This window comes from Bidens hawaiensis, unplaced genomic scaffold (assembly GCF_021521415.1).
Source record: "Bidens hawaiensis isolate Kalapana, Puna unplaced genomic scaffold, B.hawaiensis_p1.1 tig00074949_1, whole genome shotgun sequence".
Taxonomy (NCBI): domain Eukaryota; kingdom Viridiplantae; phylum Streptophyta; class Magnoliopsida; order Asterales; family Asteraceae; genus Bidens; species Bidens hawaiensis.
Genome location: NW_027503006.1, coordinates 22,783 through 42,858, shown reverse-complemented (window position 1 = coordinate 42,858; position 20,076 = coordinate 22,783). Strand labels below are relative to the sequence as shown.

Sequence of the window (20,076 nt, the reverse complement as noted above, 5' to 3'; positions counted from 1 at the left end):
GTCGAGTGGCAAGTACCTTTCGGTAAATTGTAAGCAGACAAATTTAAAAGCATCTTAATGTTGTATTGTAAAAATGTGTCATTTTCAAATGAATGTACTCACCAGTATTTCCCAATAATCAAATGTTTTAAACATGTTTAGGTGACTTGTTGTGAATGAAATAGAAACGATGCCACTGAGCACCTCAAGTTAAATAAGTGGATTGTAACCAGAATACAAATCATTTTTTTGTAAATTAGAGTTATCCCTATAAAACTTATGTTTGTATAAATATGGGTTTTATCTTATGTTTATGAAATAAGGATCACAGTGCTTTGAACTCTGATAATATTTTCAAACTACGGACTTGATGAAATTTTCCGTTGCCAAATCTTTTAATAAACACTGATACCATTGCCCGTCTTCGCGGCTCCCGTCTAGGGTAGGGATGAGCAAATTCGGTACTGGTACCGATTTGGTACCGTCGGTACCGAATCGGTACCAAAGTTTTGAGTTTCGGGATCGATACGGTACGGGGCGGGACGGTACCAGTATTTCCCGAATTTTTACCCTCGGTACCGGTACTATCCCGGTACCAAGAATTTGCAAATTTCATTATCTTTGAATATTTAGAATAAGTGTTAGGACTTTATATTTATAATTTCTTTAAATAGTTTTTGCGCCCGTCGGAAAAGTTCCCTGGACGCCAGCCTAGCCTGAATGGGGTCAAGGCCGGGACTGGATTTTATGCAGTTACATGAAATGCACATCCGATTTGGCGTAAATTGAATTGTGGTTAACTTTAATTTGTGTGATTTGTGTACAGTGCTTCAGATTGGGGATATGCAGCTAAGCAGTTTGTTAAAATGCTTCCGGATAAAGTTATTGTTCACTGTAAGTTGATCAGTTACACAATGTACATTGATCTGGCTGTTTATTAATGCATACATGTTGTTGTTATGTGTTAAGCAGGTAGTGAGTGCAATTCATCTACTTTGACTTTTGACGGGGGTTGACCGTATGGGCGAAAGGTTGGCAGAAGAGGTAGTATTCTTGTTTCTTTAATCTTTCTATGCTTTTTAATTTATGTTTTCAAGATATATAACATTTAAATATGTTACAGGTTCTTGAAGTTGCTAAACTTTGGCCTCACGTGTCAAAAATCTCGTTTGTAGCACATTCATTGGGTGGTCTAGTGGCTCGATATGCAATTGGGAAACTTTATGAAAACCATCCTGAAGGTAGAATTGCGGGTTTGAAACCGGTTAATTTTATAACGTTTGCAACTCCACATCTCGGTTCTAGAGGACACAGGCAGGTAAGGCTTATTAAATTCATGATTTGTGTTTGTATAAAGTTTTATTAATGTTGATTTAACGTGTTTTATGAACTGTATGCAGCTCCCGTTGTTATGTGGTGTTCCGTTTCTTGAAAAAAGTGCATCACAAACTGCACATTGGGTAGCCGGTAGATCCGGGAAGCATCTTTTTTTGACAGATAATGATGACGGACAACTTCCGCTTTTGATTCGGATGGTTAATGACTCAAAGGACATCAAGTTCATGTTAGTTTTCTAATCTTTTTAGGCGTGCCAATGAACCGCACAAACATGAACAGGACATGTTCGTGTTCTTCATTTAACTTTAACCAAACAAACGATCGAATGCGAACAGTTACACGAACGGAGGTTTGTTGTTTGTGTTCGTTTGTTAACAAAATGAGTGTGTGCATTTTCGATTGTTTATAGTATAAATATAAGGTTCATGAATGTGAACGAACACAAACGAATGAATGTATGATACCCCGAAAATAAAAGATGGAATTGATAGATTAATCCAATTCGAGAAGGATTAGATCTCCGGTTAAAAAGGTATAATAAAACCCCTTAATTTGATAAACATAAGCATTGATGATTCATAAACTAAAACACGAACATTTAAATAGACCCAATTTTGTTGATAAATGTTGCGGTTACTTAGACCTTTCAGTATCTTCGCCCATTTATCTCCCATCCCGTCAACTTCCTTGGATCCAGCCCTAATATCCACCCGTAGAGAAAACGGGTTCGTTTCAGTGTCACTGAACATAGATGAACAAACATAATTGAACGAAAACCAATTAGAAGTAAACGTGAACATCTATTTGTAAGGCCTAAAAAATTCATAAAGCTAGACTAAATTGTAACTGGATATTTTAATTTTGTAAAACTAGAATAAATTGTAATGGTTCTAAAAATTTAAATGAATGTATAAACGAACGAACTCAAGAAAAAGTAATCAAATGAACATAAACGAGCGAAAATGAATGAAAGTTCACAAACTTAAATGAACGAACTAGACTTGTGTTCATGCTCGTTCATTTAAGTAAAACAAATTTTTTTGTTCATGTTCATTCGTTACTAAATAAACAAACTTTCCGCAGAACGGTTCACGGATGATTTACAGGTTCATTTACATGCCTAATTCTTGTCCGTCTTTGTTTTTGAGTTTTATTTTTCCTGAGAATTTGCAGTTTTTGAATCTTGGCAGCTCTGCTTTAGGGTCATTCAAGCGACGTGTGGCGTATGCTAATGCAAACTATGACCGTATCCTTTATACATTTTTACCCTTTTTGGTTGTATTTTGTGATTGTTTTCATATCTTTGGTTGACTTTCATTGACCGGACACGGTTTGGAGCCAGGGGTCTCCCTGAAAGCAACCTCTTTATCCCTTGGGTTGGAGGTATGGTTTTCCCATAGCCTATAGCCCTATAGGCGTGTAATCAAACTGAATGTTTAGTGAACCCTTTGGCGGGAAGTTCGTTTATGTTTGTTGTTTTTTAATAAATGAATGGGCATGAACAAAAAACTGTGTTCGTTTAGCTAAACGAACAAACATGAACACGTCTCGTTCGTTCATTTAAGTTTGTGAACGTTCATTCCTTAAATGCGTTTATAATTGTTCATTTAACGTTCAGTTATGTTCATTAGTTTACATTTGTTTAAGTTCTTTAATTTACGTTCGTAAATATATTCATTAAAATTCTTTAGGTCAATTACAATTTAGTCTAGTTTAAGAAGATTTTAGGCCCACAACACATTGTTTTTCACATTTACTTTTTATTGGTTTTTGCTCAGTTTTGTTCATTTATTTAGGGGGTGTTTGGGATTGCTTATTTTCACCAACTTATAAGGTATAAGTTAAAAGTTGTTTGGGATTGCTTATGTTGTAACTTATTAACTTTTTGGATAAGTTATAAGGAGGTAAATTAAGGAATCCCAAGCACCTTCGGATAAGTTCGTTCATTTATATTCTGTTATGTATGTTCGTTTACGTTCATGTACTGTTCGTTCATACTGGTAACCAACAAACACAAACGAGCACGAACAAGTTCACTTTCTTAATGAAGGAACTCGAAGAAGAAAACCTTGTTCGTTTAGTTATCCGTGCTCAATTGTTTGTCGAGTTAAAGTAAACGAACAAACTCGAACATGCTCCGTTGGTGTTTGTTCGATTGATTTGCCATATTGCATACAACCCACCCTCCCCAGGCCCTACCAGTCGTTTGTTCGGTTTTTCTTGACTTTCATTGACTGTTAAGATATGGTTGGATGGGAAACATCTTCTATTCGCCGCCAACATGAACTTCCAAATGTTGGTTTGCTTTTCCCTTATTTTTATCACTTAATTTAATAAAAATATTTTAATTTATGTTTTTTTTTGTTTCGTCTTCTAGTCGAATCTTCTTTCAGAAAATGAAAAGTACCCGCATGTCGTTCATGTAGAGCGAGATCAACAAGAAACCAGTAAAACAGTTCAAAACGGGACCCCTTCTTCAGTTTCACCCGATGATTATGAAGGTAATATTATCAAATTTCTAATAATATAGTTATTAATTTTAAATAACAACTATATTTGATAATGTTATCCAGAGACAATGATCAGAGGTCTTACTCAGAAACCGTGGGAACGTGTCGATGTTAGTTTCCATAACAGTACACAATGATATATTGCGCATAGTACTATACAGGCAAGTATTTTAATACAAATGAAAAGAATGTTGTGAATCCTTATGTAATAAAACAGTTACTGAGTATGTTTTTATGTTGTAAACTCAGGTGAAGATTTATTGGTTAAATTCTGATGGTGCGGATGTGGTTCTTCATATGATAGATAATTTCTGTGTTTAGCATCCTGCAAAGGTTTTTGGATGCCTATATTATTTGTTTTGCGCGCACGCCCTGTATGTTTATCGGGTTGTATATATAATATAATCCTTGAAGTCGGGGATGGTTATTGAAGAAACATGAAATGAATCTGACCTGATTCATGACGATGTTCCTCGATGTTCGAGATAAAACGAACCACGACTTCATCTTCTTCTCCGGTAGCTTGAGATCTGCCATGGAAATACGGGGGTGTGGAGGTGACTGCTAAGAAATCTCGAGGATCTCTTGTTTACAGACACAAAAATGGTTATGGTGGTGGCTCTTATTGAGAACCTCCTTTAATAAGGAGGTGGAGACCTCCTTATATAGGGAGCCTCATGGCCACCATCATGGTACCCTAATGGGCCTAGCCCAGTTAGGGTTACCTCCACAAAACCCCCTCAGCCCAATAATATTGTATTAGTTCATATAATAAAATAAGCCAAACATAATAAATTAAGGTCGTAAGCCGGGTTTAGTACCATACCCCTACAAGCCCCCCCAAGTCCAGTGTTGCTTCTAGGCGTGCAAGCGTTTAGGTGGAGCGCTGGACTTCATAAGGTGTGTTAGGATATGAGGCGGTTTTTTCCCCTTTCTTCGGCCTTGTCTTTATTGTCTTTGAGTTTTGAGAGGTTTTCTCCATGATGGTGACATGTTGTGATCCTTATGATAATAATGGTGCACTGGCATGAATAAGATATAGCACGCATCATAACAATAGTGGCGCGGGGCCTGATAAAAGATAGAGTGCGCATCTCGATAATAATGTAATGCAACATGCGCGCGAGGCAGCTTACGAGCTATAAAAATAATGAAGCTTGCGCGCGAGGCGACTTACGAGCTATAAAATAATGAAGCATGCGCGAGTTGCGGCTTATGAGCTATAATATGATGATAACGACTGGGCCTCTTTTACGCAGGATGACTATCCCAACTTGTCTTCAAAATAATAATGGAGGCACAAACGGCCAGATAATAATAATAATGTCATAGGTGCTTGTGCGACTCGTAGCCGAACCTGCAAAAACATATCAACTAAAAGTGGATGTATTACAAGGTTCCCATCCTCGGGCAAATTATGAGGTGTGCCCAACCTACGTTGGCGCGTGGCCGTTTGGGATATTATTAGGCTCCCGACCTTTATGTTTGGCGCGTGGCCTTATGGGTTTATGAGGATTCCCAACCTTTAAGTTTGGCGCGTAGCCTTATGGGTTTATGAGGATTCCCAACCTTTAAGTTTGGCGCGTAGCCGTATGGGTTTATAAGGATTCCCAACCTTTAAATATGGCGTGTAGCCGTATGGGTTTATGAGGATTCCCAACCTTTAAGTTTGGCGCATGGCCGTATGGGTTTATAAGGATTCCCAACCTATATATTCGGATGTCTTCCATCCTTAGGCGAATTATGAGGTGTGCCCAACCTAATATTCGATGCATAGCCGAGCGGGTTTATTAGGATTCCCAACCTTTAAGTTTGGCGTGTAGCCTTATGGGTTTATGAGGATTCCCAACCTTTAAGTTTGGCGCGTAGCCGTATGGGTTTATAAGGATTCCCAACCTTTAAATATGGCGCGTAGCCATATATTTTGCATTATATAAGCACTTTTTGTGCCATTTCATGCAAATCCTATATACTCATACATCAAGAAAACACCTTCATTCATCATACGAAAGACATCCAGATCGCTTCTTCAGTCCCCGATGATGGTGGTAGAGTGAATTTCATCCATGCGGAAGCGTGACGAGCCCCGGTAGTAACCCGCAAAAGTTGTTTACGGACGCGGAATGGCGCGAATCAACCCGCTATGGAACTCTCTCGTGATCTGCGGGAGCTAGAAATGACCCGCGATACGTCCATGATGGCTGAAGTTAACTTGTGGGAGTGCGCATGCGGCTCTTTATGGTTGCTAGTTGATCCTCGTGAGTGCCCAGATGACACGCCGTTAGTGTTTCATGGTGGCACTGTGCCGGGGCTGGAATATCTGAGCGCTTATGTCACCCGCGGGAGCGGCTGTCACGTCTTGCAGTCCGCGTATATGACCTGCCACAGACGGCTTTTAGCAGGTCTACTCACATGTGACTGGTGGTGGAGTTGGTCTACTAGAGGGAGTATGGAGCACGCATAATGCCTGCGGGAGGCGGAATCGACCCGCCCTAGTTTTACTCGGAGCTTTCATGTGGTCTGCGGAAGCCATAGTGGTGGAATTCATTCGCCGGAAGTTTTGCACGTAGCTCGCGGGAGCCCGAGGTGATCCACCAGATGCTTTGGATTCCCGTGATTGTTGGTGAATATTGTGTTGATCTATCAGAGCTTGCATGCGAAACGAGAGGGTCCCGCCATGAGTGATTAACACGCCATCAATAACTTAACCTGTCGGAGTCCGAGGTTAACTTCTCTTCCCGCAGGTGTTGATGGCATTGCCAACCCGCAGGTGTTGATACGCGGATCGCGGCTATGATCCGTGGGTGGCGTTGCCAACCCGCAGGTGTTGATACCCGGATTGCGGTTATAAACGGGTTTTTCCTTCGCACGTGTATAAACTTTCTTGGACATTTTATACTTTGTAAAATTTGCTTTTTATCAAGCGCGGTGCAGACAAGCGGACTCCGTGGATCTAACAAGTTAGAGGCGCGGCTCCTCGGCGGAGGTGGTGGGTGATCCTTAACGGTGTGCATGCATGGAAGCGGAGACTTGATCTCCGATGGCGCATATGCATGGCAGCGGAATCTTGATCCTTGGTAATGCGCATGCATGGCGGCGGAGTGGTGACTCGTGGGCGCACATGCATGGTGGCGAAGTCTTGATCTTCGGCACTGCGCATGCATGGAAGCGGAGACTTGATCTCCGGCGGCGCGCATGCATGGTAGCAGAATCTTGATCCTTAGTAGTGCGCATGCATGGCGGCGGAGTGATGACTCGTGGGCGCACATGCATGGTGGCGAAGTCTTGATCTTCGGCACTGCGCATGCATGGAAGCGGAGACTAGATCTCCGGTGGCGCGCATGCATGGTAGCAGAATCTTGATCCTCCGCAGTGCCCTTGCATGGCGGCGGAGTGGTGATCCATGGTCGCGTATGCATGGCGGCGGAGTGGTGATCCGCGGGCGCGCATGCATAGCGGCTGAAAGTTGAGCGCGCATGCATGGCGGAGAGTTGAGTGCGCATGCATGGCGAAGAGTTGAGCGCGCATGCATGGCGGAGAGTTGAGCGCGCATGTATGGCGGGAGTTGAGCGCGCATGCATGGTGAAGGGTTGAGCGCGCATGCATGGAGTTTTGATCCGCGGCTGCATGCATGGCGGGAGTTGAGCGCGCATGCATGGCGGGAGTTGAGCGCGCATGCATGGCGAAGGGTTGCGCGCGCATGCATGGCGGGAGTTGAGCGCGCATGCATGGCGAAGGGTTGAGCGCGCATGCATGGAGTGTTGATCCGCGGCTGCATGCATGCATGGCGGGGTAGTGCATTATCCGCGGCCCGCGCATGCATGATGGTGGAATGCTCATCCGCGGGGACGCATGCATGCATCGTGGCGAAGTCTTCCATAGGTGGAGTGTTGATCCGCGGCTGCACGCATGATGTATGAAGGCGTAGTGCACTATCAGCAGCGGCGCGCAAGCATGTCGGTGGAGTGCAACATGTGCATGGCGCGCATGCATGGCGGCGGATTGTTCATCTGTGGAAGCGCACGCATGGCGGCGTAGAGTTGATCAGCGGGACATGCATGCATGCACGGTGACGCGATGATCCTTAGCTCGCATGCATGGTGACGTATTGTTGAAACCCATCGGCGCACATGAATGGTGGTCGGGTGCTTACCTGCGGAGCTTGCAGGTGACCCGCCTTGGTCAGAGTTTGTTATGTCGGAGCACGGCGCCCATGAATGGTGTCGTCTTCCAAGCTCATATTGTACTATTTTTGACCCGCATGGGGTCGTCTTCCAACCCGCATGGGGTTTTGATCCGCGGTGTGCATGCATGGCGGCGTACTGAGGACCCGCGGATGCGCATACATGGCAGCAGAGTTGATCCACGGCGCGCAAGCATGGCAGCGTAGTGAGGATTCGCGGGTGCGCATGCATGACAGCGTATTGAGGACCCGCGGATGCGCATACATGGCAGCGACATATCAATTGACCGCGGGAGCGTTTTTGATCCGCGGTTGTCCCGCAAAAGCTTAAAAGCTTCATTCGCAACGTGGAAGCAAAAAATGACCCGCATGAGATTATAGTTGATCCGCGGGGAGCGATTTTGATCCGCGGTTGATTGAAGTTGACATGCGGGTGAGTGTAAGCAGCCAGCGGTTTTCCAGCCAGGGCTGTATTAGATAAAGAACTTGCGGGTGGCGAGTTTCATTCTCTGGGTAGCGTGAATGATTTTGTGGTGACAGTTTCACTCGCAAGAGCGCATATCGCCTGTGTTGGCTGGTGTTAGTCCGCATTTTAATGTATATGACCCAACCGCCATTGACGTTTCTGGTACAACCTCGCAAACACATCCAACCATAATCGAACTCAGGTCTGAATAAATCAGAACCGGATCTCGCGTATGTCACTTCGAAAAAACATAGATCTAAGGGTTTTCACCAAAAGGAGTAAAATTGTCGAGAGTGCGCATGCGGCCCGCTATGGCGGGGTAGAATCGCCGGAAAGCGCGCATGCGGCCCGCAATGGCGGGGTAGAATCGCCGGAAGCGCGCATGCGGCCCGCTATGGCGGGGTAGAATCGCCGGGAGCGCGCATGCAACCCGCTATGGCGGAGAGTAATCGCCGGGAGCGCGCATGCAACCCGCTGTGGCGGAGAGTAATCGCCGGGAGCGCGCATGCAACCCGCTGTGGCGGAGAGTAATCGGCGGGAGCGCGCATGCAACCCGCTGTGCCGGAGAGTAATCGCCGGGAGCGCGCATGCAACCCGCTGTGCCCGAGAGTAATCGCCGGGAGCGCGCATGCAACCCGCTGTGGCGGAGAGTAATCGCCGGGCCAGCTGTGGCGGAGAGTAATTCGCCGGGAGCGCGCATGCAACCCGCTGTGGCGGAGAGTAATCGCCGGGAGCGCGCATGCAACCCGCTGTGGCGGAGTGGTGATCCAAGGTCGCGTATGCATGGCGGCGGAGTGGTGATCCGCGGGCGCGCATGCATAGCGGCTGAAAGTTGAGCGCGCATGCATGTCGGGAGTTGAGCGCGCATGCATGGCGGAGAGTGGTGCGCGCATGCATGGCGGAGAGTGGTGCGCGCATGCATGGCGAAAGGTTGCGTGCGCATGCATGGCGTTGGAGTCTTCTACATAAAACCAAAAGCATGGAGTCGTCTTTCGAACTCATGGTGGTTTCCGCGGGCGCGCATGCATGGCTGCGGAGTGAGGATCCGCGGGGCGCGCGTGCATGGCGGCGGAAAGGTGACCCGCTGGCGAGCATGCGCACCATATAATTTATTTGAAACCCCAAAATGGGATAATATTGATGGCTATTATTTTGAGGCTGTACACAGCCTGTCATTCTCCTAGAAGATGCCTTTCCACATGAGTCAAAGATATGCAAATATGATGGTACCCACTGCAAAAAGAGTTGTACCTGTGTATTCCTTTTTTACACCCAATTTTTGCTTTGTGACTATAGATCTAGAACTTATTCCAGCATTGAACACTGAAAAATCAGATCTGGATCCGGCACCCATTGCGTATGAACGCATATCTAGAGAGAAACAAGAATATCGAACATAACTGTTGTTCAAACGGAATCAGATCTGAAGGATTTAGAACCAGATCTAACCTCCGTCACTCTAGAAACACAGATCAGGCATGAAACGGGGAAGATTGAGGTGTGGTTCGTTACCGTCCCACGGATGGCGCCAATGAAGAAACATGAAATGAATCTGACCTGATCCATGACGATGTTCCTCGATGTTCGAGATAAAACGAACCACGACTTCATCTTCTTCTCCGGTAGCTTGAGATCTGCCATGGAAATACGGGGGTGTGGAGGTGACTGCTAAGAAATCTCGAGGATCTCTTGTTTACAGACACAAAAATGGTTATGGTGGTGGCTCTTATTGAGAACCTCCTTTAATAAGGAGGTGGAGACCTCCTTATATAGGGAGCCTCATGGCCACCATCATGGTACCCTAATGGGCCTAGCCCAGTTAGGGTTACCTCCACAAAACCCCCTCAGCCCAATAATATTGTATTAGTCCATATAATAAAATAAGCCAAACATAATAAATTAAGGTCGTAAGCCGGGTTTAGTACCATACCCCTACAGTTATAATTTTCTTTTATCTTGCACATTTGCAAACTAAATTCATTTTGTTTGAACTTATGTGTCGATTAACTCTTATTTGATTCTAAAAGATTTTGATGCATCATTATAGGGCTCAGTAGAAGAGTGCACTAGTATGATATTACATCTATTAAGAGAAGATCAACCAGTACTATGAGTTGTTGGCGTATTTGGGTATGCAATATCTTGAATAATTTGCCTCATTAAAAGTAAAATATTCTCTTCCTTTCTTTGACACATACTAATTTTAAGTGGTATCATAAACACATACTAATTTTAAGTAGAGAACTATATCATTAACACATGTAGTGATTGCTCATGTAATTCTCTCCCGCTCTTTCTTCATATACATGTTGAGTGACATGTGCAAGTGTTTATGTGATTCTCATAATCCTATACTTAAAAGTGGTTTTGTATTGGTTTTCAGACGTTGCATTCAGTTGAGATGTCTTAATTGTTGATTGTTTTGCATAAAAACCAATTTGGTGGCAACTTTTTTCCAACATCTTATAGTTTCTACAATCTTACAACCTTGTATGAGCTTCTAGCTTTCAAATCCTCATTAACATTATTTCGATCTTGGCACTCGACAGTTAAGTGTCTTTGTGTGATACTCGTGTTTTTATGACTTGAGAAAGAGTTTTATTTGCTGAAAGAGGCCCTAATTTATTTTAAAATCAACAAGTGTGAAAATTGACTTATTATGTGGCATTTACAACCTACTTAGCCAGCCTGACACTTGGTAACAATTTAAAATTATTTTTGTTTGATAATTCACCAAAGACTACCACCTTTTAAATGTGCTTTAACCTAAAAGTATATGTCATCATCATCATCATCATAGCTAAGTGAGTTCACATAAATAAAAGAACCATATGTATTTAAGCCCAAACCCCAAGATCACCGCCAAAAATGAATGCATTGACCTTTCTGTACAGTACCACCCCGCATATGATAGCGCTCGTAGAGCTTTAAGCCAACGTATTGTAATTTTATGTTTTTAAATAACAGTTTCTTAAACTTAGGTTGGTGATGGTTTGGGTTCTCTACTTAAGACTTTTAAGGCCCCGTTCTTGCCTTTATTTGATGCTTATGTGGGTGAGTTTCATGATTTAATCATATCTTATCTTTGTAACCACTTCTTGATTTTAGTAGATATACAAATACTGTTTGAATGCGTGACCATAATTTTAACATCCTTTTGTTGATGTACTGTAGGGCAACAGATACGGGAAGGGTACGACAAAAAAAAATACAAAAAATACAAATATATTTAACAAAGTCCAAAATAGATTTATATTGATATAAAGTTCAAACTCCAAAAAATCTATATCAATCATAGGTTTATATTAATTATCATTTATCAATAATCAAATCGTTTTCAAACCTCGGTTCATATAGCGAGAGATCGGCAACCTCCAAAAACCCAATATCTTCCATTGAATCAAATGCATCTCCACCCACATCCCATATCTTTACATCATCATTTGGGTTCCTTGACAAAAGACGAAGATTATTATGGACATAAACCAAGTCTTTAGCACGACTTGTAGTCAAATTGTTCCTCCTAAGCGAGTGAATGAATGCATAAGTACTCCAATTATGCTCAGTACAAGAAGAACTAGGTTGTCCAAGTATTTTTAAAGCAGATTAATAACTGGTTCATTAATCAAAGAAAAAGGAAGTGGCATAGTACTCCTTCAACCTCAAACATATAAAAGCATAACGCAAGAAGTAAGCCACTTAGCCCTGCTCCACCCCTAAACAAGTGCGATCTAATATTTGTTTTTTTTTTCTATCCTTAAATTTTGAAAACACCATGGTGATGGTGTGGTGATTTTGAGTCACACCCGGATCAAAGGCGGCGGAACATGCCGGGACACGACGGATTGCTCAAGAACACAAGACACTATTAAAGTGACAATGTTTAAATAACTCATTCATTTCATTCAGTCATCAAAAGTAACACAACTTGTCCATACAAAATAACTCAAAAGGACAAGAAATAAATTGTTCATTCTTCTAATAACCAAAACGGTTTTAAAATAAAATAACGTCTTCAACTTCAGTCAACCAATAATCAAACATGTAACAATGCATAAAATATATTTTGTCAACACGAATGTTGATGAGCAATTTCATAGTTTTGAGTATATATAATATGAGACAAAATCCACAACTCGTATATGAGACCATAAATAAAAGCAACAATTGCGGTATATAAATCATAAATAAATGAGGTCCTTTCTTGTAGGTATAACTACCCAAATACTCGGATAATGAGGCCCTATTCTACTAGCACAAGGCTAAAGTAGTTAGGGGCGCATATGATCATACTTATTGAGGCTCAACAACAACATCAAAATAAACACTTCGTGCACGTAAAGCATAAAAGGCCTATAACACACAATAGGGCAATTATTCTAAGTATCATACACCCTAGAGTTTGTGGTTTGAGGATCTAGTATCTTAATCGTTCTTGTTTTGAATAGATATGCATGTTACCCCCAAAGTATAAAAATGAAAACGAGGGATGAAATGTACTCACTTGCAATAAGTAACTTGATGATGAACTTGTCCAAAAGATAGCATGGGAAAGGGCTCAACGCGTTAAGGGATGAATCCTAGATTTAAAATGTCCATAAGTTAGTTGGGTGTATTGGGAACACTTAAAAGTAAAATAAAATGACAAGTAAAATAAATAAACAAGGTTTGGGATTTAAAGTGTAGTAAAACTTAAGTAATTTTAAAGTGACGGTTTAAAAGTAAGTTATCTCGAAATCGAGTCTCGGTGTTTTATCCATAAGTTTTACTTAACCTTTGTTAAGTAAATGGGTGGGGATTGGTTTAATGCAATAGTGCACGACCCCTTAGATAAATACCAAAACAGGATTTAACGAGTGTTCGGTTTAGTCGGTTTGGGTCTTGATAATTTGTCAAGTATGAATCCGATATTCCAAAGTGATAAATGTTATAAGATAACTCATTAAAAAAAACAGAAATATTAACTAAGTTAGAAGTTCAATGAGGAAGAACTCCAAACGTCAATGTTAAGCGGGTGTTCGGTTTTGTCGGTCCAAGCTTGTTATAAGATCAAGTTGCTTCCGACATCACAAGTACTTTAAGCGTGACATTCGTCAATTTCGGGTTCTATTTGTATTCGTTTATCACGTAAACCGACCCGATTTATATCCTGAACATTTCAAATATATAAAATATTGAATTTTATGTTACTAAATCATCCCCACATGTTCAATCTGAAAAACCCCTTTTACGGATTCGAAAATGCCTTTAAAACGATAAAATTACATCAAAAACGAACTTCCGGGACGCAAAACGAGCCACAAAAGACGAGCTGACCAAACCCCACCCTCATGACGCGCCACGCCCAGCGGCCATGAAGGCTAGGGCGGCCGCAGACCTGCAGCAATCCGGATTTCCTTGATGTTTTGTGCTTTGCTTGTTTGTTTAACTGATCTATTTACATGCAAACATGAAAGAGAACCTTGCAAAGAAGCCTTGTTACCCTATATATACACACCCATCTCCTTCATTTTTACACTTGCTCTCACTCCAAATTCTCTCTCAATTCTTCATAAATTCAAGGTTTTTATTTATGTGTTCTTGAAGGTTTGAATTCCAAAAGTCAAACTGAGTTTAATCTTTCATTCTATTTAGTTCATATGGTCTTATTAATACTTGAATATGGTGGAACAACATATATATAATATACACCCCTTGTTACCTTTGGTAGTTACTTCTCCGATCCCGGTCGGTGAGGTTTCGGACCTTGTAAGGCAAGGCTTCATGGATGGCTTCGTGTCATTGATATATATATATATATATATATATATATATATATATAAAACTTGTTTATACATATTAATCTTGCTTAACTTCTGCTCATTTTAGTTTGTTTGTCATATTTACAAGTTCTATGGTTATGGGTTCTAAGAGTCTAAGCTTCGGTTTAACCGTAAATAGCTCAAGATCGTAAACCGAACTTTTGTTTAAAGACTTTGTTGTTAACCTTTTTGTTGTAAAACTTAAGTATTTTCATTTGTACATTATTATACAAGATCTTTGATATTTGGGCATGTGGAAACCATCTATGAACTTGTTGTGAGATGGAAACCGAACCAAACCGAACTTTTGTTTAAAGACTTTGTTGTTAACTTTTTGGTTGTAAAACTTAAGTATTTTCATTTGTACATTATTATACAAGTTCTTGGTTATTTGGGCATGTGGAAACTATCTATGAACTTGTTGTGAGATGGAAACCGAACCAATCCGATTTTTACTCGCTTAAGACACACAAGTGTGTTTTTAGCTATCAAGACTTGTATATTTCTTTAAAAATAGTTTACAAACTGATTTTAATTATTTTCTTAAGTACTTGGAAATGTTGGATCCAACTTGATCTCAAAACATAGTTTGGACCGACAAAACCGAACACTCGCTTAACGCGCATTGTTAGTTCTAAAACAATAGAACTACATACTTGGTTAAGTCTTATTAAGTTTTATTGAGTTATTGATGTGCTAAAAGTAGTCTAATAATTATTAACTAAATTAAGCTAATCTAGACACTAAGTAATACTCTAGACTCTCTAAAACTCGACTAAACTACTAACCGGCAAGTGAACCGATCGACTCTAGTAAAGCTAAGTAAGTCCGGATATCGAACCCACGAGACTCTTTAAATTACGTATATTAACTAATTACACTCAACTGACTGACACAACTATTAATTATTATTATTATAATGGGGGGTTTAAAAGTAATTAAATATTAAACTAATAAATTAACTAATTAAGAAAAATAAGTAAAATAAACAAAAAGACAATTTTAATTGATTTAAATAAGATGATGATGAAAAACCACCTAGGCTAGAATCCCCAAAGTTTTAGTTATCAATTATTAGGAAAATGCTTGTTATGGAATTGGGATCATAAAATAATCACTTAACAGAAAACCCGAACAAGACCCCTGACCCTTCAAGAAGACACCTGTGGATTTCTATTAAGTTCTTAAAAACACCAATTTTAATATTAGACTTCCTTACAGTTATCTAATTAATTATGAACGAGTACCTTTAAACGACAACCTACCTTACAGCGCGGAAATCAAGGTAGTTTAATAAATTCATTCGACTCAATAAACAAAGTTGAAAAGTCAAACCTAGACGGACTCCTTACGTAGAACTAAGTCTAGCTATCTTAATCAACAACGACCTATCAAATAATCTATCACCTTACAGCTTTTTAGATTAGCAGCGCACTTTTATTTATTTAATTAATAATATTGTTTCTATGATATTATTATAAATCAATCACAAACTAGTCAAGAACACACAATAAATGACCTAACAAAATCCTATTATATGACAGACAATCACCAAGGAAACTGTGAAACAATAAAACTCATCAAATAAAACCAAGCACCCATATGCATCGAATAAATAATATTAAACTTTTTACTAATTCATAAACCCATAACGAAAAGCAAACTCCAAATAAAATCAAACTTCAACAAAGGTTCATCACAAGCCTAGGCAGTCTAATAAATTTAGCCTAACATCTTAAAATCAAATAAACCATAATAACTAAGTTCAACAACCAAGTTCATAATTAAAATAATAAATTCAAACCGAATATTGATGATGCTTGGTTGGGTAGGTGTTGAATCCGAACGATCTCCACTTGAATCAAAGGCCTTCTTCTATAATAATATTCTTCTCCTTTGCGATGAACAGTAGCCTCCAATGATAATGATCCTCCTCTGGTTCGTGCGTAGGGTAATCTTTTCAAATCAGCCGACCCTCTTTCTTTTTATAATGACTCCCAACTTGTGCCTTACTCCACAACAAAGAAAAACCTTTTCTGCCGACTTCTTTATTTTCATTGGTTCGGCCCATTCTAAAAGTGAATTAAATGAGGCCTAAACTAATCTTTTACGTTTTCTTGAATATTGATTGGCCCATAAACTAATTTGTTCAAATAAATATCGGTAGAATGTTTTCTATGTATTCTTCCATGAGACCCACAGAATCCTTGATTTGCAACAAGTGACAAACTACGCTTTGATTTTCCTTGTTTCTTGAATTCATGTGCATTTCTTTTTTTCTTTAATGATTTCTCCATGCTAAGCCCAATTCCACGAGATTCTTGTATATATTTTCACCAACTTCTTTTATTTTGATGTCTCTAGTCAAAACAAACAAACATATGTTGGTTATTTTAATTCATAAAAATCCATATTATTTATATAATAAACATATGGTTAACAATGTAGATAACAATAATAATATAAACTTGATTCGAAGTTTTACTCATTGGTCTCAAGTTTAGTAATAGTACTTTGTTTTAGCTCAGTGTCACATATTAAAATAAATACTCAATTTTAGCTCATTATCTCTTAAAACCATTAAAACACACGTACGAACCAATTAATAATAATATTCAATAAAATCTGGCTCAAAAGTACTTCAAAGTGTAGTGAATATTCATATAATAATATGTATAGTTTAGACCACATCAGTTACCTCATAACATTCATTATTTTGGGAAGTTGACTTTGGGTTTGACCAATTATCAAGACCCGAACCAACAACCCGAACACTCGTTATAGACCCGTTTTAGTATCTTTATCCCAAAGGAACTTGCACTTTTGCATTTTCCCACCTTATTACTTAACATAGGTTAAGTAAATATTAAGGTTAGATACTTTAACCCGGTTTCGAGCAAACTTACATTTTTAAAGGGTTATTATTATAAATTCTTAAATAGTTACATTTTAAACCTTGAACTTTAACTGTTTACTTTTTCTCAGCATGTATTTTATTAAAAACCTTCAAGACAACCTTTTAATCCAAGACTTTCTTTTATTTAGGCTTCGTACGTTAAACGTATCGTTCCGGCAAATCTCCAAATTATCATATTTCAAGTTTATTACTTGAACGTGAGTACTTTCATACCCCGCTTTCCATCTTTCGTTTTTGGGTGACATTTCATACTTATTCAACTAAATGCTTTATACTTGAATCTTAACCTACAAACGTTATTGTATACTTTACTTAAATAATTGCTCGATTTGGTGTTCTACGATTATATGCCTATGTGTTTATCACTTTTGGTTGGTGGAACTACAAATTCCTAGTCTATTTGGCATCACCTTATAGCAAGGTGTCGTTAACGTAATGCCATTAACGATAACTATAAATCCTAGACTATTTGGCATCCCCTTATAGCAAGGTGTCGCTAACGTAATTCTATTAGCGATTTTATCTATTTATTCAAGTTATTGCGTTTATTTATCGTTTCGTATACAAGTTTTGTGGTTTTTCTTACTATATACTTATATGCTCTAACTTATGAATTGCTCACCAACCTTTGTGTTGATAAACTTTATTTTATGAAATGTTACAGGTTTGACTTTTGTTGACTCGAGGACTTGACGAAAAACGTTACCAAGACTATTAGGATATTAGTAAAACGAACAATATAATTGTTTACTTGCATTCAATTTGTTTGTATGAACGAGATGTGTTGTTTATTGATTTATGAAATAAAATGAGTTGATTAAATATTGTCACTATAAATAGTGTCTTGTGTATTTGTCCAATCACGTTGCACCCCGGCATGTTCCGCCGCCTTTGGTCGGGGTGTGACATTAAGAAAGTATTTAAAATCAGTTTGTAAAAAGATCTTAAAAGAAAATATGAGATTCGGTGGCCCGAAACACATCTCTTGTATGTTTTAAGCAAGTGAACTCGGTTTAGTTCGGTTTGTTTGGTTTGGTTGGTTCAAAACTTGGTATATGACCAAGTTTGGTTCCAACAACTCCATATTATAATAACAAATTCAAAAGTAAATAAAAGAACTTAAACACTTGAATCTTATATACAACTTGTTTTAAAACAATTACATTAAGAGTTAAATGAGAGTTCGGTTTCGGTTCGGTCCTTGACTCGGTACCGGGGTTGGTTGCCACATACCCAAAACCATAGAACTAATATAAAATCTAAAAACTCATATATTAAACAAAAACAAAAAGCTTAAATGAATCAAACTGTTGAAATGGACTAAAATAGCCTTTTCATGTATATGTGCTTTAGGATGACATAAACGCCTAATTCAATCACTGTTGAAGAAGGGAAAGCAAGAAAGTAAAGTAATATAACATAAACAAATAGAAAACATGAGTTTTAATTACCCAAATCGGATTTAAAAGCAAGAAATAGCTTATGTTTGACTTTAAAAGTCAAACCGTCAAGAACAAAAGGGAAATAAACCTTGCAATCCAAAAATTAGAGAGAGTATGAAGTGTGGGCAGCCGAAAATGGGTGGGAATGAGTTGGTATTTATAATGAAATGGTTATGGGGGTTGCCACCAATTCCACCAATAGGATTACATGCATTTAAGATGGTCGGTTGGGGGTTAAAGGAAGTTAAAACCTTTAAATTAAATAAATTAATTAAAAGAATTATAATAATTAAAATAAATTTGGGCATAAGGTATATTTTATAGTTGGTAAATTATTTATGGGATTTATCTTGGTTTGTTTTTGGCAACTTTGGTCCTTGTAGTTCGTTTTAAGTCGTTTTTAGGCAAAAAGAGTGTTTTAAAATACCGTAAAGGGTGTTATCTTGATTCGACAATTGTAAAACATAAATGAAACATAAAACCCACTATTTTATAATAAAAAAGGATCCGAAAGACAAAACTTGTCGAGTTTACCATACAAATACAAATATGAATTAAACCAAAATGACGAATGTCACATTTTGTTATGAAACTGGTTATTTCATTGCATGTTGTCTTATCGAATTCGATAAAGCTAATTAGATGATATGTGAACTTTGTTTATATATGTTCTTATTCAGTGAGTCCTTTCAATGGTTGATTCACTGCATGTTGTTGACTATGAAATTTTTTTGCCTAAAAACAGTAATTGGGATATTTTATCTAAACGGCTTGAGTGGTTGAAAGGGTTTGATGTTGTGAGTGAAAGTATATGGCATAGAATTATGTTTATTCTTTGTATTTGTGTCCCTTATTATACAATTTTACATATTTTTTTTTTATCAAACTTTGATAACCTTTTGTAAATATGTGATGTACATAAAAATATACATATTTTCGGCATCAAATAATCTCTAAAAACTGCACTTTCTATCAAATAACATAGCATAAAAGGCTACTTATCATAATAAAATATAGTTGCAGGTGAAACCAAGCCCCAAACGAAGAAACAAGCAAAAAGACGAAGAAAAACAGAAGAAAACACAAGAAAAACAACGAAACACGCCCCCATGCCTCAAGAAACACGCCCCCATGCTTCTGAACACAAGAAAAGACAAAATCTGGAAGCAAAAGCAAATGGCCGCGCCTCCCAACCATGGGGCCGTGGACGTGAACATAGAAAAGATAAAAAAGAATTAGCACATGTCACTAAGAACCACGGGGCCGTGCCTCTCAACCACGGGGCCGTGGTCACCTTTCAGAAAAGACAAAACAAATCTGGCACATGTCATAAAAATGCACGGGGGCGTGCCTACGTAAGCACGGGGCCGTGCCTCACACTCCGGATTGCCTATAAATAGTGGCTCATGTTGCACTCATTTGGTGTGCCTTGAAAAGAGT

At 39.2% G+C, this 20,076-nt stretch overlaps 1 protein-coding gene across 1 annotated transcript; it reads left to right on the top strand.

Annotated features, from left to right (window-relative positions):
• The first annotated feature begins 729 nt into the window (after nt 1–729).
• Nucleotides 730–4,016, top strand: LOC143606474 (putative lipase C4A8.10). Its single transcript, XM_077082239.1, has 8 exons — nt 730–873; nt 952–1,023; nt 1,103–1,297; nt 1,380–1,543; nt 2,508–2,563; nt 3,560–3,612; nt 3,695–3,818; nt 3,891–4,016. Exons 2-8 carry the CDS (start codon nt 1,000–1,002, stop codon nt 3,962–3,964), a joined length of 690 nt encoding a protein of 229 aa, XP_076938354.1. The 5' UTR covers nt 730–873; nt 952–999; the 3' UTR covers nt 3,965–4,016.
• Nucleotides 4,017–20,076: the final 16,060 nt, after the last annotated feature.

Coding starts and splice junctions, on each gene's coding strand:
- LOC143606474 (XM_077082239.1), top strand. CDS start 1,000: ATGGGCGAAAGGTTGGCAGAAGAG. Junction 2,564..3,559: donor TGCTAATGCAAACTATGACC/GTATCCTTTATA, acceptor TTGACTGTTAAG/ATATGGTTGGATGGGAAACA. Junction 3,819..3,890: donor TTCACCCGATGATTATGAAG/GTAATATTATCA, acceptor AATGTTATCCAG/AGACAATGATCAGAGGTCTT.